The sequence below is a fragment of the Copidosoma floridanum genome, unplaced genomic scaffold, assembly GCF_036245765.1.
Source record: "Copidosoma floridanum isolate Cflo_tuat_1 unplaced genomic scaffold, Cflo_Japanese_pri ptg000019l, whole genome shotgun sequence".
Classification (NCBI taxonomy): Eukaryota; Metazoa; Arthropoda; class Insecta; order Hymenoptera; family Encyrtidae; genus Copidosoma; species Copidosoma floridanum.
The window spans coordinates 19,180,819-19,208,122 of record NW_028321896.1 but is presented as its reverse complement, the minus strand read 5'-3'; the positions used below and the strand labels follow the sequence as shown (position 1 = coordinate 19,208,122).

Genomic DNA, 27,304 nt, shown 5'->3' with positions numbered 1-27,304 from the left:
ATCTGATTCGCTTCTGACAAATAAGACGTAATTTAAATAGATTTAAAAATTTTTTATTCATAGTTGAATACAAATCACATAAGTAATCAATCAAGCGGCCAAAATTTCCCTAAACTTTTTCCAGCTATCAAGAGGTCCATGTTCTGGTAAATATTTAACATTACAGCCGTCAGGTGCGAGACGACCATCGTTTCTCAATTGTTCATACTCATCGCGCTCGTACTTCGTGAAGCCCCACTTCTTGGAGACATAGATCTTTTGACGGCCAGGGAACTTGAACTTGGCACGGCGAAGAGCTTCGATAACAGCCGCCTTATGACGATCGGACGATCTGATGCTCATGATGGGCTGTCCAATGCGTACTCGTGCCACGGTTCCTTGTGGCTTACCAAAAGCACCACGCATCCCAGTTTGGAGCCTAATAATAGTACCGCACGAAGTTTTAAATAAAATATTGTGCAGTGTCAAATTAATTCTATTCAGGCTTTACATGTCAGTTAAAGATAGTATTCATTAATTAGATCAACATAACTTACTTAATTTTTGCAGTAAAAAATAGATATATGAATGAATAAAGTTTCAATTAAATTTCATGGTCATGTTTGGTACAGTTCTATGCAGAAATTTCACGTTACACATTCAATACTTTTAAATTTTAATTCATAATGGTTTGCTTCAACAAATACGAAATCTTTTTAAAAACTGTCAAGTTTACTGAATAATAATAAAAAACAAGCAATATTTAAAACACTTTGCACAGTCATGTTTACCTGTCAGCTCCGGCACAGGACAACATTTTGTTGATCCTTATAACATGGAACGGATGAAGTCGCATTCTGATGTGGAACTGGTCCTTACCAGCGTTCTTGACCATGTATTTGTTTGCACAAATACGTCCTGCTTCAAGTGCTTCAGAACTAAGCTGTTCATACTCGTCGGACACAAGATGTACACAAAGTGGGAAGTCTTCAACTGATGCCTTCTTTTTTCCCAAATCGAAAATTCTGATCTTTGGGTCTGGCACACCACGACAAAACCGAGATTTTGGGTACGGTTTGTTTTTACAATAGCGATAACTGCAACGAAAAATATTATTAATATAGCAAGTGATACACATCTACTGGAGAAAATGTGCAATGCCTCCTAATGTTTTCAAATGTCAACTTTAAAAGCTACATCATACATTAGTAGGGATCGCTATATTTTAGTGAACAATTGTAAAACAAAAAAAATAACATGCAGAATTTGATGATAGTATAAGAAAAAAAAATGACACTAATAAAACTCTCGAGGTGATCTTCTTACCATCTTGCTGGTCGGCGACCCATTTTGACCTAAAAAAACAAAAATAACGTATATAGTGAACAAATAACTATTAATAAATTCAGATGTATGATTATCAGTCTTCTTAAACAGCACAATTATATTATTTGCGTGATTAAAGATGTTAATGTATATTTGGGATTAAAATTTATAAATAACATACCAACGCGAGCTAAACTTCGCGTGAAAGAGATGATGGAGGTTAGGTCGTTCTAACTTGCGACGAGAGAGCGCCTCCTCGTGCTGAATTTCCACAATTTTACGCGCTGCGTGCGCAAAGTACACGCCGTCACGGTCACGCCTCCTTTTTTTTCATGACACGGGTAGGCGCTTCAGTTTAAATGGTATTTGGTTAAATTTGGTTTTTAATTAAAAAATACTTATCGAATAATATGTAAACAAAATATAAATACAATTTGGATTCATTACATACAGATTTTTAATTTATGGTTTTTATAACCGCTTATCAAACTTTTCTTACTAAATACTGAATGTTTTCAAAATTTTCAAATAGTCAGTGTGAAAATTTACGTAAACGTTCATATGACATTGACGATATTAAGTAATAGTACGTAAAGTTTATAATAAAAACACTCTTAATTATTTATGAATGAAAATATTGATTAGTGACCTTCACAAGCGAGTTTTTTTTAAGATTGCTAACTCGACTATACAGTCGATGGTAGAGACTAAATCGATCATCGTCGATGAATAAAAATACATATATATATATATGTATGATGTTATTTATTTCGCCAATGACGTATCAGTGTGAATGTTGTCTGCTAAGGTGATCAAGTTGAAAGGAAAGGATATGCAATTTGCAAGCATTGCCAAACAGTGTTTCATGAACTGAGGTCGCTAAATTATCTTTTGTGTTAGTCAAATCATAAAAGTGCAATTATAAGGAAGAGTCGTAAAACAGGTACAAATAGTGTGTTGAGGCGTCAAAATCGAAAGAAAATAAAAATAATGGAAAAAAGTGCATTAAACTGAGCTTTTTCTATCTATAAATTACAATGGAAGTTGTGGAGTTGACTGAAGAAGCACCCAATAATAATCAGTTTACGGTCGCAGACTTAGATATTGAAATCCTTCCAGTTATTTACGAAATCATTCGAAGGTTCGCCTTCTTTTTTTTTAATGTTTAACTTAAGATTAATAGACATACTTTATATGTTTTCTTCTTGATGCATTATACAAGAACTTTCACAACTATTGTGCAATCTTTTCTCTGCTATTAAACTTTCCATTGAAACTCCAAATGTCAAATGTTTTTAGCGTTGAAAAAGATCCACATGATACTACTCAAAAAGCAAAAGAATCTCAAGACACGAGTCAAAAGATTTTAGAATTACAAAAAAAGTTGGATTCTGCCAGAGCTCAGGTTTAACTTTGTTTCCATCATTATTCATGGGTTACTCAATTTTTTTGAGTGTTATTTAACACAAAAAATATATTGCAGATCAAAAGACTTCCTGGAATCGAGTATAGTAAAGAAGAGCAGCTACAAAAACTGGAAACTCTTAGAAATCAATTAAGACTGAAAAGGGAACTTCTTCTCAAATACCGTAATATGTGCACACCTGAAGTGCCAAAAGCTTAGTTAAATCAATTTTTTTCAGTACATACACGGTACAAAATGGTATTAAGGTTCATCCTCCGGTATTTGGCCAACAATGAGCAATTAGTTAACAAGTTAGCTGATTCAAAACCAATGAGAAGAGCAGCGCAAATGGTAGTTTACTTATTAAGTAGAACTAGTTCTTTTAGTGGCTCACATCAACTACCTACCAACAGTAAAGAATTTTCTCAACAAATATTTTCGGCTGCAAAAAGATTTTCTACAGACTTTCAAAAAGAATTGAAATCAGCTCAGGAAGAAATAAAAAGAAAGCAATCAAAATAAATTCGCAACGGAGACTACAACGCAAGATCTCAATTGTTAAAAAATTGGTTATAACAAAAATAGAGTATTTTTTGTGAAAAATACTTTTTTTTTTAATTACGCACCCAAACTCCTTTTTATAATATTTTTTTCTTTTTCAAATAAAAATGATTAATCTACCCTTATAAAACAGTTTTGTGTTACACACACATACTTCCTGTGTATATATTTAATTCTTTCCACCTGTGTGGGAGTTTCAAAATGTTGAATAATAATTTCATGATGTAACTACGTCTATTGGTCAATAAGAATTTATATATTCTCTTCTCAGAACAAATAAAGGTATTCTAAACATTAGTACGTAAATATTGTTTGGATAAAATTATCTATAAAAAATTCGTATGAATAAACGGATTTTAACAACTTGGTTATACTGTTCAAATAAAAGTACAAACAAATAATTTTTTTGATTTTTCCAATTCTTTATTATGTCATATTTATACATTAGAAGTTCTGAAAAATAGAACAAGAACTTTTTGAAATACATTTTCTTACACGTATGCTTTAAACCATTAAATTGTGCATTTTTAAAATTTTGATTTGGATGAATAGTTTTAAATATTTTTTCACAAAAATAATTTTGTTGTCCAACATAATACGCTCTCATTCAGTCATTACTTATTTGACCTAAATGTATACTCAAGTGAAATTCTATCTGATAATACAACGTTCCTACAATAATACCAGCATATTACCTCGTAGTTAGAACATGTCATGAATTATAAAAATAATTATCCATCTTATTAATACTTGAAATAAACGTATTAAGTTACACTTTTTTCACACATTAACACTATTTTAGAACTATATAGAATAATAATTAAAGATTTATGTATACTTTATACATAATTATTTGTCATTTAAATATTTGAAGGAGGATTCTGTTCCACAAGTGGTTGCACAGAGCTACTGCCATTGTTTTGTGTTAGTCCTCTTCTAGCCCTACCTTTTTTCGCAGGATTTGAACTTTGTTTTTGCGATGTATTCTCGCGCTTGGCATTTTGAGTATCTGTGCTATTATTAGCTTCCGGATTTTCTGACATCTGAAAATAAATTCACGAATATTTTTAAATTTGTCAACTGATTATCATTGTAATTGTGATAATGATGAAGGAGTATTACTTGTGCATTTGTATTCTGTCGATTTTGCTGCGGCTTATTTGGTTTATTAATCCTGGAAGATAAATGTGCAATAGATGGTCCCGTGTGTGGGATTAATCGCAAAACGTTGCCTACAGCTTTAGTACGACCTTCTCTGAAAACCATTCGTTGTCCAGGTTTTATATACTCCGGATGCTTTATGAACTTAAAGTGAACCAAAGCCTTATCTCCTGTCCTCAAGCAGTCTTGAGACATGGACAATATTGACGCAGTTTGTCGAATACTGCCACAATGTACTGAAATTAATTTTTTATTAAAACAAATTTTTTTTTTTTTTTCATAATGGACAGTTTGGTTAAATTTAACGTACCCATTGCTTGATAGCGTGAACTAATGGTTGTTGGGTGATGCAAGACTAATATTTCACCCTCAAATTCCCAGCAAGCTTGCGGATTGAGAGCTGGTGAGACCATTACCATACCTTTGCGAATTTGCGATCTTTTGATTTTTTTCAAAGCAAAGCTTGCAGTCTGTCCACCACGCACTTCACGCACGGGCATTCTTTTTCTGTGAATACTTTTAACAGCAATCTGCTGAAAATGTCCAAGGGGATCCGGTCCAAGAAGTAATATATCGTTCAAGCGTATAACGCCTTTTAAAGTTGTCCCGGAAACAACAGTTCCTACTCCCTAAAAATCATATTATGTTTATTTCAAATTAAAACGAGGTGAAATAAATTATTATTATACTCTTACAGGAACAGAATAGGTATCATCTATTTGAAACTCGGCAGGTTCATTGTCATGACTAGTAATTCGGGCAGTTAATAGATTCAAAAACATTTTCAAGAGATCTAGATTTTCTCCGTTTACATTTGAAACTTGAAAGATCGGACATAGCCTGGAAGAAAAATAAAGTATACTTAAAAGTAATTCTGAGAAGGTCCACATTAAAAACTTCTTTTCACACGAACCTTTCGGATACAAAGTTAGTAGCACTTATTACTACATCATCAGGAGTTTTTACAGTAACTGGAACTTTTCTACAGCCAGGAGATTTTAGGATTCTCATTAACAGCTTCAGATTTTCTTGTAATACATTTGGCGGACACATGTCAATTTTTGTCACAACTACAAAAACTGGTACCGACAGTGCTAATGCCAATCCAAGATGTTCTTTTGTCATTCCGACAATACCAGCGTTTGCACCAACCATCAACATACCTAAAAGTAAAGGACAAACCATTTTATATTATAAATTTTAAATTTTAATTGATGTGGAGACTAACCGAAATCTGGAGCGTGTCCAGTCATCCCAAATACTGTGGTTTTTAAGTAACGTTCATGACCAGCAAGATCAATAAAGGTAATGACTTTAGAAGATTTTTCACAAATTTTAACCCAGTCTAGAGATCCATGCTCAGGTTTGTTAACAACATTCCCTAAATAAATTGGAAGATTAATAAGTAAAATGGCATGAAATAATACTTTTACACAAATTTTACTAACCGACACTATCAAAACCAAGAATATCGTTTCCAACTGAACTTGTTCTTCCAGTTTCAGCTTCATGCTTGTGTCGAAATAATTTTTGCCGTGCCAATCCTCGTCCATTATCAAGTTCTCCGTGGGTTAAAACACCAAGTAATGTCGATTTTCCAGCATCAACATTGCCAACTACAGCAACCCTATTAAAGGAAAAATTACATTTTATCTTTGCTATTGATTTGCGTAGTTTTCTACATGTACACACCTTATTTCCAAAAAGTCTTGTTGATCTAGACGTTTTCTGACTAAATATTGTCCTGTCAGCTTGCGTTCCACTTTATTTTGACGCAATAAGACACAATCTGCTTCCAGAGTTGCTGCCAATGATTGAAGAGTAGCCACTGATGCCTCATACTCATCGTCTTTCAAACCATCTTCTGATCCATCTAAATTTAAATAAAACAAACAATTTTGGTCAGTGTTGTTGTTCATCTACCTAAATTTCATTTTATTGAAATAATAAAAATTGTATTAAAATTCACCTCCTCCAACTCCGATTTCAAATATAGTTTCACTGCCACCATCTTGAATTCTTTCTTTCAGTTTCTTCAATAATAATTCATACTGGTCTTCAGATGGACTGACCAATACATCCTGCAGAAAAATAACAGATTAAAGAAAAAAGTTTTTAACAATGATAGAAGATATATTTATAATATTTACCTTTCCCCTAATAAGTGAATAATCAACGAGTGACTGAGAAAATTCTTTCTCATTATTTTGAGGCGAAAAAGGTAAAAACGTTGTTGTTGGTGCTGACATGCTTAAGTAGCTTTTAAAAGATATTTATATACTTATTATCTACAATTGTGAGTTGTGCTCAAATACAGAATTTAGTGTTATTGTAGACGTTCGTGCTCTCCAAAATTTAAATCCAAAGTGTCTTCTGTAAAGAGTGGCTGGCATAGGCATCACTATAGACTCAAAATAGGCTGTCTTTGACTGCTCAGCTGGAACAAAAGCTAAAACAACAATATATTGTTATTTGAGCGAAACAAGAAAAATCCTATAATCATACCAAGAAAACAATAAAATCACTGCAAGATGTTCTTTTATATTTTGTTGTATTCTTATATTAAATAAATTGACTTGTATGCAATATAAAGACAAATTTTGGCATGATTCGAAACATAGTTAACAATTTCATCAGATAAAAAAAAAATATACATACATATTATTTTGAATCGCGAATGTTTTTCGTGACATTGAATTGCAAAGTCAAAAATAATCGCAACAAATATTGTCAAACAAAGTCCCCCTCCGGATTAAAAAAACAAACTGCGTCACAAATATGTTGTGAGTATAAATATATGTGCGTGTATACATATAGTACCAAGGAGAAAGAAGGAATTAAAGATTAATAACAAAGCCCTCACCTGTCACAGCTTAAAACCTTCCATTTCTCAAAAAAACTAATAATTCGAATTGTTAACTCAAATAATCAGAACACTGTATCAAACACAAGTATCTTTGTGTACACTATTAGATGAAAAAAAAAAAAAAAAAAAATACTAAGTAATGCACCGTCCTCAAGAAACGTCAACAGCTTTCTCACACGTATGCGCGAGAACAACTGCGTACTTTAGGTACTTTAGAGAGCTTACACAGCTTACTGCCAGAAGCAAAGAAAGTTTATATATGCTTTAATTATATACAATGACTTTTAACTATACTTCGATAATACTTAATATGCATGTAGTGAAAGGATTCTCGTAAGATATATTATGAGCAGTGCGAGATACGCGAGACTGCGAGCTCCTCATAGGAGTGAGAGAGAAGAGAAGTCTGCGCAATTCTAATTTTCCGCGCAGAACTCTCTCTTTTTTAGTCTTTTTTTTTCTCCTCCCCCGCGGCTTTTGGACTGCGGACTTTCTGGAGTAAGTATACTTGTTGTTGAATTGAATTGAATGATTTTTATTGGCTGTAACTTAAGTTACATATTCATTTCAATTGAAATGGAAGGTTTACATCGATATTGATTACATTTGTAATTATGTGTTCGGTTCAGAACTTACATAAAAAGTAAAAACTGTGTAAAGTATTAATCTTAGTAACAAAGATGTATGTATCTGTAAATATATATTCACTGATTCCGCTTGAACACAGAGGGCGCTTGTCAGTAGTTATCGTATATAATTGAACTTTTAACTTATTAAACTGCTTGAAAATTTAATGGATATAATAGAATTTTATTCTATAAAGAGCTAAGTTGTACTAAAGATAGTTGTAATAACATCTTTCTATATAAATACTATATAGGTTTTTGTATGTAGAGAACAGCAAGGCTGTACAACAATAAATTCAGTTTAACTTTATAAATATAACCGACAGTGTGTTTTTTCCCTTTACCTAATTTCCTGTACCCTAGCACATAATAGTAAAGAAGCGGTCTCGCGCAGATGGACACTGCTATGCTGACAGTACTATACATTATAGACCAAAACCTGAGGCCCGAGGGTGGTAAAAAATTAATGCAGCTTCAACTCTTACAGGGAACCTCATGATTCATGATTCGTTGAGATCCGAAATGTTGCTGTCATATTTCATTTTGGTAAAGAGTAATTTCCTTGGTATTCAAGAAGAGCCATGTGGTCAATACTTACTACTTACATACCAGCCGCAACCTAAACCAATGGATAGAGAATAAAAAGTCGTCACAGAGTTTCTATTTATCTTTCCGCAAGATAAGAATTTGTTAATTACCCGAAAATCGACTTCCAAAAGGAAATGGACTCTCTAATCTTATCTACGATGCCGTATCTATTTTATCTTCGGTAATTATTTATAGATAAGATTAGCGTTGAATGGTGCGGTTTTCAAATTCTGACGAATGAAAGTTAATTTTTTTCCCCTTTGTTGAATCTAAAAATTGCCGCAACTCCGATTCCATGCGTAAATTATTGAAAAAAAGAAAAAAGAAAACGGTTGGCAAAGTTGCAACTACAGTTAAGTATTGTTGTGTGTAGGGGCGTACATTTTTTTTGAGGTCAATTTTCAAAAAATTTTTATTTTCTTTTTTGCTTCATTTGTAATTTGTAGCCCAGCTCAGCTCCAATACGGGATGGACGGACGGAATCACGGACGACGGACGGCGAACAACAAGACTGAACGTGAACGAGAGATGCACGACTGCGCGCAAGTAGCAACACTGAACACACCACTTAACCAAACCACTTTAATATACGCATGACGCAGATGACGCTTTTATGTCGACGGACTATCCTTCATTTCTGCACTTTTCTTCAGTAAATAAAAAGTGTGTAATTGTATACAAACGTTCATTTATCCATCATTCCATCCTCAAAGATAGTGTTAGATTTAATATTAAGTATCAGTTAGTAGAAGTATACACACTTGTTTTTGTGCAAGAGATTGTTATAAACTTTTTGTTTCAGTTATAGTGCTGTCTACATTTTTTACCCAAAACTAATCGTATTTTGGGTTACATGTATCTACAAAGTTTTTGTGACATTGATCTTCTGAAATATTGACTGAATCATTACAAATGAAGATTATATTTTGAGAGGTTAAGTAAATGTGTAAATATTAAAACTGACCAATACAAGGTGAACTTAGTAAGCTGATCTTTATATTGTTGATGTATAAATGCAGACAAACTTGCCGATTTACGTGTATTTTGAGAAAGGAAAGTCACATATTTTGAAAACAATGCCAACCGTTGATTCAGACGTTGAATACAGAGTTGAATATGTTATGGACTCAGAACCTCAGGTGCAAAAGAAAATTAAGAGAAGTCGTGAGGACAAAGCTTGGAGCGACTGGGATGAGGTGCTCATTGCATCAGTACAAAAACATCCTTGTATTTGGAATCACGATACATCTCCAAAAATCCGGAGTTTTACTTCTCTGCAAGAAGCATGGGAGGATGTGGCGCAAGACCTGGAAGGTATAAATATTTTGCATTCGCATGACATACACTTGCTAAACAAAAGCTTTTTTTTTTCTGTGCAGGCACCTTTGATCCTGACACTGTAAAAAAAAGATGGAGAAATTTGAGAGATTCTTATAACAAAGCTCATAAAAAAGCATTAGCTTCCATACCCAGTGATTCTGAAGCATCACACACTAATCTAAAAAGTAGTTTTAGACATTACGAAGTCATGAGCTTCTTAACTGAGACTCAGACTAAAAATAAGTAAGTACCTTACATTTAAAATATTTCGAATTCTACTTTTTTATCAAGAATTAATTAGGGTACTTCATGTACACATTTCAGGTCATCAATTATTGTACAAAGCCCAGCAAGTACAGTGGATGAAATGCCAAATCTTTCTGGAACTATTAGCTCTAGTGGCTCTTACCCAAGCGAAAGTCGCAAATCAATCTCAGAAAAAACTCTAAGGGTCAAGCCAACATCTAGTACTACCAGCCAAATGAGAGGTATTTAAAAAATAGACTTTCTTTGTAGCTGTATGAAAATAGCTGTTTATAGAAATGATGATTTTCAAAATAATTGTAGTGAATGAACCATGTACAGGTCAAAAACGAAGTCATCAGGAGCCTGATTTTGCTGAATTAATCAGGGTGATTGAGAAAACTAATAAACAGATAGATGACATTGAAGGTTTCTCTGTGCATTTGACGGGAATTATGCGAAGGTTACCATACAAGTCCCGAAGACGACTTGAGATTGATATCATGGAGTTAGCAAGCAAAGCAGAAGAAGAAGCTGGTTTAATATAGTTTTTTGATTTTGATACAAACTGTAATATCTATTATAACACATTGTCACCTTGTTCTTCTCAGACAATTACGTAAGTAGACATGCACCATGGGGGCACAATCAATCTACCAAGCACCAGAGTAAAATATGTAATTTGAATAATATAATTTCTTTTTAATGTGATTTTAATGTTTTGTTTAAATCTGATTTCATTTTTAACATTTTTTTGGCAACTGTCAAGTAAAATTAGATATTACAAAAACAATTTTAATTGAATGAAGTTTTAGGATTACACTGTTAAAAAAAATCTATGATAAAAAAAATTATTTTCTTATGAAATCCTCGAGTTTTTACTAAATATTTAATTTGTAAATGTCATATTAAAAAAGTCAGATACTAATAAACAATTTTTTGGCTACTTTGAACCAATTTTTGTCATTTACAGCGTAAGTCGACATTGTAGAGAATGAATGACTCAAATAATGCAAAATCTACACACTTTGGCAGGTAAGGTACGACTGATACAATTTTTATCTTTTAAAAAGTATGGTCGTAATGTGATTTATAACGTCAAGTTTAAAAAAAATCCCTTGTAATCCTCTGAAGTTCTTACTATTCTTAATATCGTGTTACTGTTGCGGGACAAAAAATCATAGTAAAAACTATTTCACACACCAAATAGCAGTGTTTATTACATGACCGCCATCACCGTAGGGGTATACAATCTGTATTTATAGATTCTGAACTGTTGAATGTAACTTTTACGTGTTTAGGAAATTTTTGTTTTTTCTACCAAAGGCGGAACAAACATCCAAAAGCCACGTAAAACGTCCGAAGTAAAAAATAGTATTTTGTCTAAAAGAACAAAATTTCCTACACAACTTAAAAATACAAGGATATTTTTAATATGTTTGATATGTTTTTGGTGTATGCTATCTTCCAGGTATTCAAGCACATTTTTTACTGTAAATATATATTTCCGACCATCCAAAGCTAAAAAAATTTTTTTCTTCGCAATAATAAATTATAAAACTTATTACCATCGTAAGTGTTTCAGTTTATTATTACTTACTTTATTTACTTTTGAAACACGCATCCATATTTCTTATACATACTTGTTGCAAAAAATATTGCACGCAACTCGCGCGGACGATTTCCGTTTTCGTGGCCGCTGCCAGTTTGTAGTGAACCTGATATTATACAGATTATTTAACGAAAAACCGGTAAGTTTGAGCTTGAAAATTTGAATAGCGTGTACTTAATCTTTGTGAGAAAATTCATGTTGTCGTCGATAGTTTCAAGGCATATCTTCATTAATTCGCTGACACAGTACTTATTCAGAGTACTGACGCAGGCTTTTTTTAGAATACCGCAACATCAAACGCACGTCAAAATGGGATTTATTTCTTTATTTTTGGAGTTGCTCTTTGAAATATATAATTAACATAAGGTCTTACAATGACCCCCAATCAATGCATTTTAAGCATAAGTCAAATTTAAATGAGGATTATATAACGTATATATATTATCATAAATAAACATAAATAATCGTGACATGATGATCCTCATTTAACCCTCACAATAATTAGTACACCTCATTTAAATTTGACTCGTATGCTTAATGAATTTCTTGGGGGTCATCATAAGCAAGATCATTAAGATGTTACGTTGATTATATACTTCTAAGAACGACTCCAAAAATGACGATAGATACATCTTATTTTGATGTGCGTATGTTACTCTATAAGGCCTACACTTGAGTACTGTGTCAGCGAATCAATGAAGATATCGATGAAATCATACCGATCCGAGACTCATCTGTAAAATAATGAAAAATTAAAAAATTAAAAAAAAATTCGTTTACGGGCTCCGAATGTAACGACAACAAAAAACAAAAGGTGTTTATGAAGACAATAACACGCTCTTGAGATTTCGTAGCATTTTAGGCGACGATGTTCAAATAAAGAATGTAATCAATTTTCTGATTCATTAAAAAATATCAAGTATAAACCAAATTCAGCTTAATGAACTGTTAAAAAATAAATATGCTATCACACACACACACATATGTTGTGTGGGTACCATTTTTCGGTCATTGCGTTTCACAATATTATACTGTCTTACTATATATATTATCGCACAATCAAAACAATATTTCTTGAATTTGTGCAAGAGTGGAAATATTAATGCAAGAAATGTGTATAATACGATTTTTTTTTTCGTGATTTGTAAAACTACTTATTTTTAAGCCAAAAATCATTTTTTTTTCGTGATTTGTAAAATTAGTTTTTAAGCCAAAAATCTCACTGAATTGTCGAATTTTTAACACTTCTATCTCTCAAAATATTGAAATAAAACTTTTTTTTTTTTTAACTGTATATGCTACATATAGTACATAATACGAGTGAGTGTGAAAGAGCTTCGATCCTGAGAGAGATATATATCTCTAGTTTGAGATCTTCGGCTACTCTGAAAGTAAGATTTATTTCGTTTGAAAATTTCACAATTGGAGCACGCAGATGTTTCTGTAATTCTATAGCATCTCGAAACCTGTTGTTAGAAATGTAGGATAACGCAATAGCTTTTAATATAACGATGAGAATGATGACATATGTCGTTAAATTACATATCTGTTCTGTTTCAGATAGGTATATATTCGTATTATTTTAATGATTGTGAGATTATTGACTAAAGTATACATGTAAAGGTAAAAAAAAATCTAAGGTTTTGGACAAAGAATTTTTTTTCCGGCAATGATTTCAGTCATATATATACACATGCACACACACCTTTATAATACTAAAAAGAAATAAATATACATATGAATAATATTATACATTGAAAACGTAAGAATGCTTCAATCAAATTGTATCCCCAAAGTTAATTAAGTATATACTCTCGACTCGTAACTTATATGCGCATGAAAAAGAGAAAAAATTTCCGATACCGTTTTAAAATTGAAAAAAAAACTTTCTCGGAAAATTACAAAAAGGAATTGAATTACTCACTTCAAATTAGCGCGCCAATGACATCTCTTTTGCCCAACTACAATTATCTTTATCTTTCAATATATTTAATATATGCTATAACTCTTTCTCCCTTGATAACTGTCAGTAGCAGACGCAGCCAGTGTAATATACTGATATACCGTATATATACAGAAATTGTATTTACATGCGTAATTGTAAGTCCACAAGTCCACAATCTACACACAACAGTACTTAACTGAGTCCTGAGTGGCCAGAGGTTGCACTTTCAGTTCAGAAACTTCAGAGTTCAGACTAAAATTCGGAGTCGTGTATGAGTGGAGAGTGGAGGGAGCGAGAGGGAGCCGAAGCGAAGTGTGCAATGTATTGGGCGCTTTCTCGGTGTGACACTGCAGCGACCGCGCGCGAAGAGCCAAAGAATATATAGAGATTACATCGCAGCACAGCCAAGCACGAGCACGCAGAGAGCGACGACACTTGGATCAGATCAGCTTGTACGGATGTACTATGTACAAAATATATTTAAGTAAATACAAACTTGCAACTTTGGAGTGTGCTGACTGTTTTGGAGAACACACAACAAGATCGAATCAATCGTAGTGGGTAGTGGGTCAACGAATGTTAATTAAACTGTATGAATCGTACAATACATCCTAGGTATTAACGTCATTCGAGTACAGTAAGTACACATAAGATTAAGTCGAATTACAAGCTTATATCATATTATGAGAGAGATACACACGCAGCATGCGCTCTCACCCCTCGTTACCATGAATCTCAATATAGATATATAACAATCCGTTTAACTTTCAGACTCAGTGAACTCATCGTTTGTTTCTGTGTACGATTCCTTCTTCTGGCCCAAGAGTCTGACTTCATTGGAGTGGCTTCACCATCAACAAGCTCTACTTACCTACAAGCCAATAATATATCTTGTCAACGTTACATCTAATCATCACAACTGTTTGTCCGATAATAAGTAGAATAAAGAACGGTACTTAAGACGCTGACATCAACGTCGTTTTAAAATCAAAAATTTTACGCGTCGTTCTAAAGCGTAGCCTTGGGTGATTCGTGTGTTATTTATTTGTTTATAGGTGGTCAACATACACATCAGGCTACATCAGGCTGCTGTGGACCTGAATAAGTAGACGGTCTCGAAATAAACGTCGCTCATCCGATCACCCTGGACAGTTAAAACCTCGTGAACACTTTATTTCGTCACATTATTACTGGACGTAGCCTCGCCTAACGGGCCAACACAAGGACAAATTCATGCTCGACCGTCTTTCGCTCCGTTTTCGCTTCTCTCTCGACTCAGCGAAATTTTATTTCAATGTTGCTGCTCTCTCATCGTAGCAGTACTTATTAGCTAGTCCAAGCTACACTATTACGTATCTGCTGGCTGCGGGAATCAAGCGTCGTCTTTGGATTTTAGCAAATATAATAAGTAGTCGCGAGTGAAATAATAATAATGATGCCTCGTTATTGCTTCAAGTTGGATTCTTAGCAGTTTCAAACAATTGACTGAAGCAGCAACGATGCTCGATCTCGAAGCTTTACGGTCTTAGCGCATTTTAAATATTGGTAAGTCGTTTTTCCATTACTAGTATACAACGAAAATGCATGTCGACTTTTTCTTCCTCTCATTCATTCTTTGGTTAGCTCATCCTTGAATTGTCATTGTTTATTGACTACCAAGATGTCTATAAGTTACAATTTGTTTTATCTATCCGCTTTAGTTTATCAATTCGATGTTTTAGGTTACATTGAGGTGTATTACTATATTTTATAAAAATTATGGCTAAGTTAATATTTTTCATAATAATTTTCAGATAGCGATTAGAATAAAATATAAGTATGGCTCGGCCAAGGAAGACAGAGGCAAAAGCCTCGGAAAAAGAAAAACCAACCCCACCACCAGCTGTGAGAAAGTCGAATAGGCAAAGAACTAAAAAGCAATTGAAAGAGCTAAAATTGAATGGTGATATTGCATCCCCAGTGGTCAACAATTCCGAAGATTCTAAACAATCTGCCGATAGTGATAACAGTCAAGAGCCATCTAAAAAAAATGTAGTTCCTAAAAAAGTAGGTAGGCGTAAAAAGACGGTTGTAGAAAAAGAAAAATCCACAACGGAAAGTGCAAGTGATCAAGGTGAAAATAGTGTTGATCAAAGTGATTTAAATGTTAATGTGTTGAACGTTGAAAAACAAATGGAAATCAGTGATAATATTGTCAATGAAGTTGTTTGGTCCGAAGATGTTATAGAAGAAACAATTATTTGTGAAGAAATGGAAGTTGATGCTGAAGTAACTGACAGTACTTGTATAACGCAGGATGAGAATGTTGTACTTGAAGAAGTTTTGCTGATGAATGACCCTAATTTTGATGATAAAGATATCGTTGAATACACTCTCATAGAAACAGAGGATATAGATCAGCCTTTGAATGTTGTACCACGTGAAACTATTGAAAGTGTAACATCGATCAATGAAAACTATAAAAATACAAGTGACTGTGAAACAATAGAACAAATAGAACAAAGTGTTGCTAGTTTGTTGATGACTGACAATACCGAGTCTGTGAAAGAACCTAAAAGTGTTATTGATATTTCCCACAGGGAAAGTTATAGATCGTTAAGGAGTTCATCCAGAGGTAAAGGAAAGCCTCAAGAGTCAATAAACCAAGCCACCCCTGACAGTTCAGTAAAAAAAAGGACAGACCGAACGAGTAAAAAAGTTGCGTCTGATTCCGATGGTAGAGAAAAGACAGTTAGAAGAAAAAAAAACAGTTCTGCTGTGTCTGCCAATACTGTCGAGGCAAATAATACTCAAAGCTCTGTGTTACCATTGCCAAATGTTGTAGCATTACTGCAAGAAGATGATACTAGCTCGTCAATGTCTGAAAGAGCAGAAAGTCAAGATGTTTCTGATGCATCCACTACTGATTCTTTCAAGGATAAATTAGTGAATAATAGTCAAACTGTAGAAGAAAAGAATATTTGTAATTCTTTGGATACAAAAGTAACACTTGAAGCATCTAAAAATGCGGTACTTGGTAGTGAAGAACATTCCAGGGATAGTGAAATGGATGCAAAAGCTGATTCTGAAGATGTTAAAGTATCTAGTAGTAGTGAAAATAGCAATGATACTTTTTTATCGTCAGGTAGTTTTAAAAATTCCGACCCTAATGTAGACAACAAAAATGTGTTTAACAAATTGAATGAAGGTGACAAAAAGTCTGGATTTAGAAGTCGCAGTGGAAGCACTGACACGACTGAATCAGAAACAAGTTCTTCTGGTGTTCGCCGTAGTAACAGAATCAGAACCATTGGTTTGATGAAACCAAGGTAGATGCAATTTTTTTCTCATTACTTCTCAGTAAAACTTAACAAGTAGCTATAATTTTTTTTTTCTCAATCACTAACTGAAAATTTTTCTTCTTTGCTTAATATAGGTCTCGAGGTCGTGGCTTAGTTACAAAAACATCTATAGAATCTTCTAAAATATCCATTCAACGAGAAGAACAGGATAAGCTCCTAAACAATGTTCAAGCAACCTTAGAAAAAGGACAAAACAAAAATGGTTCTGATAACTCGTCAGAAACCTCTCAGTCGGACAAGGAAAATTCTAGTAATAAAACAACTGCTCCACAAGATGTTCTTACACCATTACCATCTATTAATAATGCAACTGCTGGTTATGATTCAGATTCAAATAAGCCCGTAAAAGTAAAATCACGTTGGCGACGATCTAGTGAATTAGAGATGAGCAATTCAGAAGCTTGGGCAGTGAACCAACCAAACGCAAATATTCCCAACTCTTTGGGAATCCAAGGATTTTCAACAGGCATCTCAGCGAATTCGTTTAATGATTTCAAATCACAATCTATTGGAGTGGGATCGCAGCAAGAAACGAGAACGGAAAGCCAAGATGTGGTGGTAGTTCCATCCCATAGCAGTAATACTAGTATGGATACGTCTGGTAGTTCTACTGTGATTACTAACACTTCATTGATAAATGAAACTTCTTCAACAGCGTCAACTCTCAAGTCAATTGGAGCGAAAATTCATCTGCCAATGATTTCTGCGAACGCAGATAGGGAGATGGAAGAAAGGCTTAGTCAATTTGAACATTTGAAGGACAATTTGTACTTGACGGAACGGTGAGTTGAAATATATTTATTTGATCAAATTTCATTTACAAAAATGATTTCAAATTTAATGAAAAATACTCTTTCAGTTATACAAATAAGGAAACGAAGCGAATGCTATGTGATTGTTTTTTAACTGAAGAAGAATTTGAAAGAGGAGAATTAGCTTGTGGTGAAGATTGTCTCAATAGGCTGTTGATGATTGAATGGTGATGGATCAATTTATGTAATTCGATGATAATTTTTATGTTGTGAAGAATAGATGTGATTAATATGTGATTTTAGTGGGCCTCGATGTCTTGTTGGCGATAGATGTACTAATAAACGGTTTCAAAATAGCGAGTACGCGGATTGCGAAGTGTTTCGCACCGAGAAAAAGGGTTTTGGTTTAAGAGCCAGAACCAGTTTAGATGCGTAAGTTGTACCAATCTAGTAATTTAATTTTAGTAACGATTAGCTTTGCATTATATTATTATTATTATTATTATTATTATTATTATTATTTTGAAAAATTGCAGAGGGGATTTCATTATGGAATACGTTGGTGAGGTAGTGAATCCAAAGGATTTCCGAAAAAGGGCAAAAGAATATTCAAAAGACAAAAATAGACATTACTATTTTATGGCGTTGAAATCCGATCAAATTATTGATGCAACAATGAAAGGCAACGTATCTCGTTTCATTAATCACAGTTGTGATCCGAATGCTGAAACTCAAAAGGTAAACAATTTATAATAGAGTTGGTGTAGGATTTTATTTTTCCGTTTTGATTTAAAATGCATAATTCATTTGACTACTAATCACTATTTTAGTGGACTGTTAATGGTGAATTAAGGATTGGATTTTTTATTAAAAAATTTGTAGCTGCAGGAGAAGAAATCACTTTTGACTATCATTTCCAAAGATATGGGTTCGTAGAATGATTGTTTTATGAATTTTTTCAAAAATACTACTTGACGATTGTTTTTCCTCATTGTATACATGAATGTTGCATTGAATATTTCAGAAAAGAGGCACAAAAATGTTTCTGTGAAGCAGCGAATTGTAGAGGTTGGATAGGTGATAATCCAGAGGACAATAAAGAAAAGTCAGAATTCATGGATGATCTGGAAGATGATGACGATGATACTGAAGACGAGGATGAGGAAGAAGAAGATGAAGAAGAAGACGGAGGAGAAGAAGAAAAAGCACAGGAAGAAAATAAAGAAGATAATAAAGAAATTAAAGAAAAGAAACCCCGGAAACAAGTGAGGAGAAAGAAAACTGAAAAGAAAGTGTCTGATCACATGGAAGATGAGGATGTAAGTTGTAAAAAAATAAACTTTTTAAAATTATTTTACAATCTTGAATCACATAATATCTAAAATGTAATGTTTCAGTTGGAAGAACAGATCGAAAAATTATGTCGTACTGGTTTGAAAAATCGAACCCATACTTTAACTCTGAGTCGATTGATGGTTCGAAGTAGAGAAATACAACACAGAACACGTCTTCTTAAAGTAATACAATCCGGAGATCACCCCTGCCGACGATTATTCCTTGATTATCACGGTCTCCGATTAATATGGAGTTACATGATGGACGTTATCGGAAGTGATACCGACGTTGTTCAACAATTCAGATTAGAGATATTGAAAACTCTGAGCACACTGCCAATACCCAATAAAACAATGCTAATAGATAGCAAAGTACTTAGCATAATAGAAAAGTGGTCGAAGCAACATTATCATTCTCCTGTTAGTGGAAACTCGCCAGATGATGATCAGTCAAAACTAAAATTGAGTAGTAGCGACGAACCTACCACTAGTCCAATGGAAATTGATAGTAAGGACGAAATTCAGTCCGAAATTACGAGCAATTCTAATGCAAATGACGTTAAAAAGCCTGTAGAAATTAAGAGCGATATCAAAGGAGAAATCAATGAATATTCAATAATATCCGAATTGGCATCTAATCTTCTTGCTGACTGGTCAAATTTGAAAGAAGTTTTTCGTATACCAAAGAAAGAGCGGATAGAACAAATGAAAGAGCATGAAAGAGAAGCTGGTAAGTATTGTGATAAATTAAATTGGATAAGGTTTTAATTTCTTTTTATGCTACCCAGTGACAATTTTTTAATGTTTCGTTTTAGATCGCGGATACAAAGAAAAAGTAGAAAAAGAAGTTAGAGATGGTACCTTTTTCGACAGGTGAGGTTTATAGTATAAAACCGTTGGATCTTCAATTTACAATTTTTGTTAAAACTAAACTGATGTTTTACAGGTATAGAACTGACAGGTATAGTTCACGTAGTGACTCAGACAAGCGGTTGCGTCGGGGAAGAGATTCGCCGGATTTCGAGCATGGAAGGTCCAAAGACAAAAGAGGCTTGGATGAACGGCCAAATTTGGTGCCGATGCCGCGCATGACCAAGTATGAGCGTCGACAATTGTTTGCCTTGAAGGTCGCGAAAGAAGAGGAAGAAAGGCAACGACGCCAGCATGAAGATTTGTGGCAGCAACATGAGGCGCAGTGTCTTGCCCTTGGCTTGGATCCTAACACGACCGCAGCATATGATCCACAAACGGGTTATCCACTCTTTTTCAACCAACAATTGGGCCAATGGCAAGCTATTCCCTGCCAAGTTCCAGGTAAAAATGGCAAATTAAATGATTAAAATTAAAGAGAATGCTTTTTTTTACGTCAGCTAAGCTCGAAAATTAAAAAATTTGTAGAAGGAGCTACACCTGAGACTATTGCTACCATGTTCGCTGCAGCTGGAGGATCTGAGATCGTTTATCCACCAGGATATGACCCAGCAACAGCTGCGGTGCCACTTCAGATGCAAAATGGGCCAACGACAGCTTCAGTTACTCAGCAGCAGCAGCCAGTGCAACCTGAACTTGAACAGCCTTCTCTCGATTCACTGCCACCCCCACCACTTGATTTGCCACCCAAATGGAAATGGGCCAGAGATAAGAAAGGTCGACTCTACTATTTCCATGTGAAAGACCGAGTCTCTCAATGGCTGCCACCACCACCCGACCATATCGCCGTACAACCTGATTCCTCCGATACTTCGGAGTCGAGCGACGAAACGAGTTCGTCCAATGACGAGGAGGAGGAAGTCGAGCCGCAGTTGGGCACTCCTGAACAACAGCTGGTTGAGCTTATGGAGGCCGACGAAATCAAAGTAGAGCAGTGCGTTCCCCCGGAACCTAAGAAACGTCGAGACGGACTCGTTCAAGAGAGAATCATCAGCGTAAATACTCTATGCATAGATATATATTTAACTTTCTATTCGTGGTCATTAAGATTATTGATTTTTTTTTTTTATTAGCCCCGGCGAGAAGAAGATAGAATAGATCACAAGAAATACAAAGAAATCAAAGAAAAATTAAGACGACACAAGGAGAGAGCCAAAATAAAAGAGCAAGTGGAAAAAATGAAGAAAATGAGGCGTAGCAGCAAATCGAAATCGTATTCAAAGCATAGTACAATTACTTCTGACATGTCTCCAACGACAGAACGGAAAATCAAAGATGCTTTTAGAATCAGCATGGCCGAAGTGATGGTACATTTCCTTAATCCGTATCGAAAAAACGATTGTAAACAAGGAAGAATTACAAATACTGAAGATTTCAAACATCTTGCACGCAAGGTAGTATATTTGTTTAACTCTACACTTCTTTTATCTTACTGTAGTTGCAAAAATTATTTATTTATGTTTCAGCTAACGCATTTTGTCCTTGCAAAAGAATTAAAACATTGCAAAAGTGTCGATGAGTTGGAGTGTAATGACAATGTTAAGCATAAAGCTAAAGACTTTGTTCGAAAGTATATGAGTAAATTTGGTGCAGTGTACCAGAAAACGGATGAAGATTAACTTCAACGATAAATTAAGGAAAGTGATTTACGCTATTTATTATGAAAATGACTGTATCTATGTGAACTTTTCTTTATTCCTCAAGTATTTTTGTGTAGATAAGTCACGCGAACTTGTGAAAAACTATTGTAAAATATTGATCACTTATTGTGGTGGATGAAATGTCTCAAGATAACTATAGTGATTGTTGGATATTTGATTTTTTAATTTTGAAAGTTTTGTACAAATTGTTAGGTTACTAAACATACAGGAACTTTTTGTGAGATGTTTTCTTACTATCATTTTGTAAATTGTTGATATGAACTCAATTTATCATGTAGCAAGAAAACAAACTTGTTAATGTAAAATTTGAAGCTATTTGTAAACCGCGAATATATTATTTATATAGTATATTCGCTTAAGCATATATATTATTTATGATAAAAAGCGCGTTTACAACATTTGTGTCGTTTGGCTTATTCAATCCATGTCATCCTCCAAATATTTTACATAAATGGATGAAAATTATTATTTTGTTTTATTTTTTTTTTTTAATACAACAAAGAAATTGAGGACAACATCGATCAGGTATCAGTAAACATAACGTTTCTTACCTAAAAATTGTACTGATGCCAAGTCTTTTTTTAAAAATATTTTTTCCTAATGCCATCCACCAAATTTTATATGTAGATACATTTTTTTCTAATCAATGGCACGGTACAATTTCTTTTATTCATGTTATCACCATTATTTTTTCCAATTTACCCAGGAATTGGAAATAGGAACCATGTAAATATTTTACAGCTAATTAGTTATTTTACGTAGATTTTCTAAATTACTTATTAATAGCATTGTTACATTTCAACTGCCCCTTCCACGATTTTATTTAACGTTAAAATAATAATTGTCGAGTTTAGTATGTATTTTTTGTAAAAACCATTCAATGATTTATTTTTTCAAGTTCATTATCTTGTTTTGCTTCGTGGCAGTGTTGAAAAATAAAAAATTTCATGTCTCTCCACATGTATTATATGCATACAACAGTTAAGCGTATAGTCTATCTGAAAAAGATTTTTCTCTTATTTAATATCAACATGTATTGAAAACAAAAACATGTTTGCGCTAAAGAGTTTGTAAAAAATACGAGCGTATTTGTGATGGAGATAAAATGGTAAATATTGTGAATTATCAATAACAACAAAGTTGTATGTACATTCATTGGCCAAATGTACTTGAGCGGATTGAAAATTTTTGTACAAAATAATTGTAAAATTTCAGCTTTTCAAGTTGTTTATAAGTTTTTGAGTATTTTCGACACGTTTTCTAAGACAGCTACAAGAAGACTTCAGACTCCTATTTGCTCGTTCTTTCACTTTCCAAGCTGCCTCCCTTGAAACATTCAAATTTGCATAAACTTCCATTTCTTCAAGACTCCTTAAAGTAGACTCCAAATGTTTCAGTTTGGTAGACAATATCTGAGAAAGTATAGACCATGTCTAGAAAGAAAAAAATTTTTTTTATATTGTAAAAACGGTTAAACAAAAAAGTTCAATTTCAAATACGTAAGAATATTTACTTTGTTCTCCAATATCATCTCGGATACCTCAGTTTCCTTTGTACTTTTTCGTCTATTTTTCTTTTTTAAAATATTAGGCTTGATGTGTGATGCAGCTAAAGTACAAATGGCACTCAAAAAAGCTAAAGTTTCTCCACAAGTGGACGCCCTGAATAAAATATTTTTTAATGAAGCTTCCAAGTCTCTTTGGGGCACAAGCAAAAGCTTCAAACAATCCGATTCTTTTAGTGCCTCGAGGCATTCCGCATCGGGGTATGACGAATTAGCCAGTGAATCGGCAAACTGAGCAATCAAACCCAGTTGTTTGGAGCTATAAATTTCACGCAAACGATCCACAGCATCCAGAGGAACTATAACGCTATTTATTCTGTTGATTTTATCATCAACACATACAAACTCGAATTTTTTGAGAACCAAAGGAATTGTTTCATTTTGCAATTTTCTTAATTCGGCAGCTAATAAAGACATGGTTGCAGATGAATCTGATGCATCATTGGCAGCCGCTATTATTCTCAGAATAATACTACGAGCAGCCAGTAAACAAACCATACACTCCCGTGTTTCCTCTTTCATGCGTATATCATCGTCCTTTTCTTGAAGTGGTTCCCAACCTACCACAACCTAGAATCGTAAATTTGTGTAAAAACTAGTATTTGATGATTTATTTGAATGAATTAATCTAGTAAAGATAATACAATCCTTACATCTATATCTCGATTGTCGCGCAATTTATCCCATCGAATAGGGTCTTCTGCGTATTTAACGTTCATGGTGGATAGCGTTAAAGCAACCTGATTTGGACTTTCGCAATTGCTCAACTCTAATAACATTTTGTCGACGGTAACTGAAGCAAAATGAATTGAATTTTTCAAACGCTCTTGAAATTCGAGAAATTCTTCGATTTTGAGGAAACTCCCATATCTAAATGCAAACGCTAAATTATCGGCGCTCTGAAAAATTAGGACAAGCATAAGTATTTTAAAAGTAATTGAAAATAAATACGGAAATGAAATAAAACTAACTCACATCCTTGTAACTCGAAGTAAAAAATTTAGCAGCATTGTCTAGACAATTCGCTGCCTGAGTTAAAAAACCAAGAGGCGCGAGTAATGGTACATGTAGGTAACCTAGGGAATCTAATTGGATATGTTTACAATCTAACAGTGAATAAGCATAATCAGCAGCTTCTGCTAATCCTGCCTCTAAATATGTCTTTATCAAAAGTATCTTTATGTGAAAATTGGCAGGACTGGACATTAGTCCTTCTTCTAAAAGTATCATTGCTCTAAAACAAATACAAATGTAAAAAATGTTTTAATAGTAGTTAATTCATGTGAAAACGACATACTCGCACAGTAATTCTGCTTCTCGTGTGTCGTTCCACAATTGATGCAAGATGTGAACAGCCAGAAGTATGTAAGAATCAGCTGGACAGAAATCAGTTGGTAATCTAGTGTCCTTCGGACAGAGAGCATTTCCTTTCTTGTATGATTCGGTAAAATATTTTACAAGTTCCCTTCTCTGTTCGTCACTCGTTCTCGGCTGGTGATGTCTTCCACAAATACGTTTTAACTCTTCAAAATGAATATGCTTTTGCATTTGGTCTACCGTTACTGGATATTCATTTTCCACCATCCCAATATCAGTCTCGATCTGTCAATTTATAAAATTGATTCAATTGATAGAAAATATTCTCATTGCGAAAAAAATCATTTCTCATACGTGTTCTAATAATTCTTCCACATCAGCATCACTCAAGAGATGTAGATATAATTTTAATTCACCAACTACGCATCCTTTGGTTCCAAATTGCTTGAAATATTGTCTCATATCATCACATATGTGTGCACAATGCTCGATTTCCAATTTTTGTTCATTAGCACGCTTCAGTAATTCCAAACGCGCAAGTTGAGGCGATCGTACTTTGTCATCAAATGTGAGAGTGATTGTTTCATTCAAAAACTTGTAACATTTGGTAGCTGTTTGACACTGTAGACCTGCTGTTAAATATTCCTGATAATATACCCAGTTATCTCGACTAGAAAAATAATAAAATAAAAATAGTTAATTGTACGCATTACATTGGCGATAGAGCACACTTTTTTTTTAATAAACAATTACTCGTTACGTATAAGTTCTTCGTAAGCTTTTGTAGCTTGATCAAAAGATTTCATCTTAAGTAGTAATTTGGCTTTACGTTGCGGAACATGAGTGAGAAAATTTGCCAATTGGCCAGATAAAACTTTAAGTATTTCATCTGTCTTTCCTTGGAGATCTAAAATCATCAAATACAACTGCACTTCTTGCTCTGCCTCTATTTTGTTTTCGTTGATAAATTTTAGCACCTAGTATGTAAAAAAAAATTTTTCAATAAATTTATGAAAAACATCAAGGTCACAGCTAATAAATAAAACAAACCATTCTCTCTGCCAACATCAAAGAAATTCTTTTGGCCTGCTCGTCCTTTTCATGCTGAGCCTGCATCACACAACTCATAACAGCCCAAAAGTAATAAGGATTCTTAGGAACTACTTTGTATAAATGTAACGCTGTTTGCTGCTGTTTCTTGAAATCCCCCAATCTCACATAGGACATGAAAAGATGCGTGAGAAGATCTTCATTTTGAGGATCAGCTCTTGATGCGGCCTCATAGACCTCGCTGATTTTCTCAGCTAAAAAAAGAAAAAACGTTTAACGGTGTTTTCAAAGTGCAATAAAATGAAGTTATAAGTCGAGTAATCAGTGCGTTGGGAGAACAGACAAGTTATAATAATCAACGAGGTGACTATGGGATATCTGGGCAAATATATTGATGATAATACTAACGTTGCTGTGTTTCCCTGTAACAGATACTCATGGCTTGAAGCGTTGATTCCTCGAATGGTCCAGACTCTCCACGCACCTGGTCAATGATACTCTGGGACTCGTCCTCCTTACCGAGGCGAAGCAGGGCCAGTGCCTTCAGAACGCGGACGCACTGATTTTTCGGATGCTTCTTCAGGAACTTTTCCGCCTCGTGGTAAGCGCTTTTGTTATTCCCATTGTCAAGCCTATCTGAAACGAGCAGCAGTACGTAGCCGCGAATAAGTTCTGCAGTGTATTATCATCATCATCATCATCATCATCATCATCATACTCAAGATCTTTATTGGCATCACCATGAACATCATATCATTTTTAGATGATATACCACCACCACCACCAATGAGTACCATATAATTACATAACCTCGCGGTGCCGGCGCGCGTGCCCGACTCTCGCGACCGAGCGTCCCCGGGTGCTGCAAAGAGCAACGACAGTCCCAGGAGACGGGGGCACAGTGTCGGGGGACCGTCGTGCATATTAAATTGATATGTTGTACAGCTTGTGTGCAATGACAATCTAACGAGATATAAGTACGTGTATACATATAAATATATATACGCCTATATATATATATGTACATATGTACGTGTGGTATATTGCGCGAGAGCAACAAGCATCAGTCGGCTTACCGTAGATGGGCTTAAGCCGGCGCTCCGTCACGACATCGGGCTTCTGCTTCGCCGCCATTCTGTACTTTGTCGGGTGACCGAAGGCTCTGATGGTTGCTCATCACTTCGTTAATGATCGAGCTGATGTGATGTGCGGAGAGCTGCTGCCGTGCCGCCGTTGCCGCCGCCGCGCCGTATAAGTCGTCACGTGTATGTGTGCCTGTTGTATATTTAAATTGTAGATGTAGAACGCGAGGCGTAAGTCTTAATTTTACCCGCAGATGTACACGATGAACGTCTCGAGAGCCCCAGCCCCACGCTCTTTTAACTCGTCCCTACGCCACTGTGCCTTTGCTCCAAAACGGCGCGCTCCCCGCGTAACTCACCAGCGGAGCCGCAGTTTAAAACCGTGCAAGTCGCGAGAGCCGCTCAAAAAAAAAAGAGGGGTCGACCGACAAGGGCACTTTTTAGAAATAATTCGACTCCGATACTCGAGAGAATGGTATATTGAGTTCACGTACGGGTACGAAACTCCCCGATCTCCCTCGCCAGAATAACTCCCCTCGGGACCTCCGCTCTACAGACTCCACATTTGCATATACTTATCTCATCTCTTTTTCTCTCCAATACAAAATATATACATTCCCCCCTCTGATCCAACCCCTCCC

At 34.7% G+C, this 27,304-nt stretch overlaps 6 protein-coding genes across 12 annotated transcripts; 3 read left to right on the top strand and 3 right to left on the bottom strand.

Moving 5' to 3' along the window:
• Nucleotides 1-31: 31 nt before the first annotated feature.
• Nucleotides 32-1,563, bottom strand: RpL10 (ribosomal protein L10). The gene is made up of 4 exons (XM_014355455.2): nt 1,487-1,563; nt 1,306-1,334; nt 771-1,076; nt 32-418 (listed from the first exon to the last, which is right to left on the bottom strand). Exons 2-4 carry the CDS (start codon nt 1,326-1,328, stop codon nt 91-93), a joined length of 657 nt encoding a protein of 218 aa, XP_014210941.2. The 5' UTR covers nt 1,329-1,334; nt 1,487-1,563; the 3' UTR covers nt 32-90.
• Nucleotides 1,564-2,089: 526 nt separating this feature from the next.
• On the top strand, nt 2,090-3,003 carry MED9 (mediator complex subunit 9). Its single transcript, XM_014355490.3, has 3 exons — nt 2,090-2,446; nt 2,605-2,710; nt 2,789-3,003. Exons 1-3 carry the CDS (start codon nt 2,343-2,345, stop codon nt 2,927-2,929), a joined length of 351 nt encoding a protein of 116 aa, XP_014210976.1. The 5' UTR covers nt 2,090-2,342; the 3' UTR covers nt 2,930-3,003.
• Nucleotides 3,004-3,687: 684 nt separating this feature from the next.
• Nucleotides 3,688-13,943, bottom strand: GTPBP1 (GTP-binding protein 1). Of its 2 annotated transcripts, none has more exons than XM_014355499.2 (11): nt 13,612-13,943; nt 6,583-6,881; nt 6,402-6,513; nt 6,125-6,305; nt 5,881-6,059; nt 5,661-5,813; nt 5,346-5,595; nt 5,128-5,272; nt 4,743-5,061; nt 4,394-4,668; nt 3,688-4,314 (listed from the first exon to the last, which is right to left on the bottom strand). In XM_014355499.2, the coding sequence occupies exons 2-11, from the start codon at nt 6,679-6,681 to the stop codon at nt 4,132-4,134; spliced, it is 1,896 nt and encodes a 631-aa protein (XP_014210985.2). In that variant the 5' UTR covers nt 6,682-6,881; nt 13,612-13,943; the 3' UTR covers nt 3,688-4,131. The 2 variants fall into 2 exon arrangements, with proteins under 2 accessions (XP_014210985.2, XP_089449025.1); XM_089592899.1 differs by lacking the exon at nt 13,612-13,943 and adding an exon at nt 7,296-7,664.
• On the top strand, nt 8,797-11,028 carry LOC106641189 (uncharacterized). Of its 4 annotated transcripts, XM_089592939.1 has the most exons (7): nt 8,800-8,864; nt 8,959-9,175; nt 9,315-9,445; nt 9,532-9,826; nt 9,892-10,075; nt 10,157-10,320; nt 10,400-11,028. In XM_089592939.1, the coding sequence occupies exons 4-7, from the start codon at nt 9,589-9,591 to the stop codon at nt 10,621-10,623; spliced, it is 810 nt and encodes a 269-aa protein (XP_089449065.1). In that variant the 5' UTR covers nt 8,800-8,864; nt 8,959-9,175; nt 9,315-9,445; nt 9,532-9,588; the 3' UTR covers nt 10,624-11,028. The 4 variants fall into 4 exon arrangements, with proteins under 4 accessions (XP_089449064.1, XP_089449065.1, XP_089449063.1 ...); XM_089592938.1 differs by having other exon boundaries at nt 8,797-8,864; nt 9,315-9,826; nt 10,418-11,028; XM_089592937.1 differs by having other exon boundaries at nt 9,315-9,826.
• On the top strand, nt 13,747-22,033 carry Set2 (SET domain containing 2). Of its 3 annotated transcripts, none has more exons than XM_014355496.2 (17): nt 13,747-14,269; nt 14,404-14,584; nt 14,688-15,177; nt 15,426-16,940; nt 17,048-17,223; nt 17,302-17,755; nt 17,833-17,952; nt 18,029-18,157; nt 18,262-18,463; nt 18,556-18,653; nt 18,750-19,044; nt 19,123-19,789; nt 19,875-19,932; nt 20,006-20,373; nt 20,458-20,984; nt 21,063-21,383; nt 21,456-22,033. In XM_014355496.2, the coding sequence occupies exons 4-17, from the start codon at nt 15,451-15,453 to the stop codon at nt 21,606-21,608; spliced, it is 5,058 nt and encodes a 1,685-aa protein (XP_014210982.2). In that variant the 5' UTR covers nt 13,747-14,269; nt 14,404-14,584; nt 14,688-15,177; nt 15,426-15,450; the 3' UTR covers nt 21,609-22,033. The 3 variants fall into 3 exon arrangements, with proteins under 3 accessions (XP_014210982.2, XP_014210981.2, XP_014210980.2); XM_014355495.2 differs by having other exon boundaries at nt 17,048-17,559; nt 17,629-17,755; XM_014355494.2 differs by having other exon boundaries at nt 17,048-17,755.
• On the bottom strand, nt 21,853-26,937 carry psidin (phagocyte signaling impaired). Its single transcript, XM_014355464.2, has 10 exons — nt 26,658-26,937; nt 25,990-26,217; nt 25,582-25,835; nt 25,285-25,508; nt 24,886-25,201; nt 24,512-24,816; nt 24,190-24,448; nt 23,868-24,113; nt 23,164-23,784; nt 21,853-23,083 (listed from the first exon to the last, which is right to left on the bottom strand). The coding sequence occupies exons 1-10, from the start codon at nt 26,713-26,715 to the stop codon at nt 22,862-22,864; spliced, it is 2,733 nt and encodes a 910-aa protein (XP_014210950.2). The 5' UTR covers nt 26,716-26,937; the 3' UTR covers nt 21,853-22,861.
• Nucleotides 26,938-27,304: the final 367 nt, after the last annotated feature.

What these genes read in the sequence shown, in the direction of transcription:
- psidin (XM_014355464.2), bottom strand. Translation starts at nt 26,715, where the DNA reads ATGGCGGCGAAGCAGAAGCCCGATGTCGTGACGGAGCGCCGGCTTAAG. An exon ending in GAAGAACTTATACGTAACGA is followed by an intron (nt 25,202 to 25,284) that starts GTAATTGTTTAT and finishes TTATTTTTCTAG; the next exon opens with TCGAGATAACTGGGTATATT. An exon ending in AGATGATATTGGAGAACAAA is followed by an intron (nt 23,084 to 23,163) that starts GTAAATATTCTT and finishes TTTTCTTTCTAG; the next exon opens with ACATGGTCTATACTTTCTCA.
- GTPBP1 (XM_014355499.2), bottom strand. Translation starts at nt 6,681, where the DNA reads ATGTCAGCACCAACAACAACGTTTTTACCTTTTTCGCCTCAAAATAAT. An exon ending in ATTCACTTATTAGGGGAAAG is followed by an intron (nt 6,514 to 6,582) that starts GTAAATATTATA and finishes ATTTTTCTGCAG; the next exon opens with GATGTATTGGTCAGTCCATC. An exon ending in ATGATACCTATTCTGTTCCT is followed by an intron (nt 5,062 to 5,127) that starts GTAAGAGTATAA and finishes TATGATTTTTAG; the next exon opens with GGAGTAGGAACTGTTGTTTC.
- LOC106641189 (XM_089592937.1), top strand. Translation starts at nt 9,526, where the DNA reads ATGCAGACAAACTTGCCGATTTACGTGTATTTTGAGAAAGGAAAGTCA. An exon ending in TGTGGCGCAAGACCTGGAAG is followed by an intron (nt 9,827 to 9,891) that starts GTATAAATATTT and finishes TTTTCTGTGCAG; the next exon opens with GCACCTTTGATCCTGACACT. An exon ending in TACTACCAGCCAAATGAGAG is followed by an intron (nt 10,321 to 10,399) that starts GTATTTAAAAAA and finishes AAATAATTGTAG; the next exon opens with TGAATGAACCATGTACAGGT.
- RpL10 (XM_014355455.2), bottom strand. Translation starts at nt 1,328, where the DNA reads ATGGGTCGCCGACCAGCAAGATG. An exon ending in GGTCGCCGACCAGCAAGATG is followed by an intron (nt 1,077 to 1,305) that starts GTAAGAAGATCA and finishes TTTTCGTTGCAG; the next exon opens with TTATCGCTATTGTAAAAACA. An exon ending in TCCTGTGCCGGAGCTGACAG is followed by an intron (nt 419 to 770) that starts GTAAACATGACT and finishes TACTATTATTAG; the next exon opens with GCTCCAAACTGGGATGCGTG.
- Set2 (XM_014355494.2), top strand. Translation starts at nt 15,451, where the DNA reads ATGGCTCGGCCAAGGAAGACAGAGGCAAAAGCCTCGGAAAAAGAAAAA. An exon ending in ATTGGTTTGATGAAACCAAG is followed by an intron (nt 16,941 to 17,047) that starts GTAGATGCAATT and finishes TGCTTAATATAG; the next exon opens with GTCTCGAGGTCGTGGCTTAG. An exon ending in CGAATGCTGAAACTCAAAAG is followed by an intron (nt 18,464 to 18,555) that starts GTAAACAATTTA and finishes TCACTATTTTAG; the next exon opens with TGGACTGTTAATGGTGAATT.
- MED9 (XM_014355490.3), top strand. Translation starts at nt 2,343, where the DNA reads ATGGAAGTTGTGGAGTTGACTGAAGAAGCACCCAATAATAATCAGTTT. An exon ending in ATTTACGAAATCATTCGAAG is followed by an intron (nt 2,447 to 2,604) that starts GTTCGCCTTCTT and finishes AAATGTTTTTAG; the next exon opens with CGTTGAAAAAGATCCACATG. An exon ending in TGGATTCTGCCAGAGCTCAG is followed by an intron (nt 2,711 to 2,788) that starts GTTTAACTTTGT and finishes AATATATTGCAG; the next exon opens with ATCAAAAGACTTCCTGGAAT.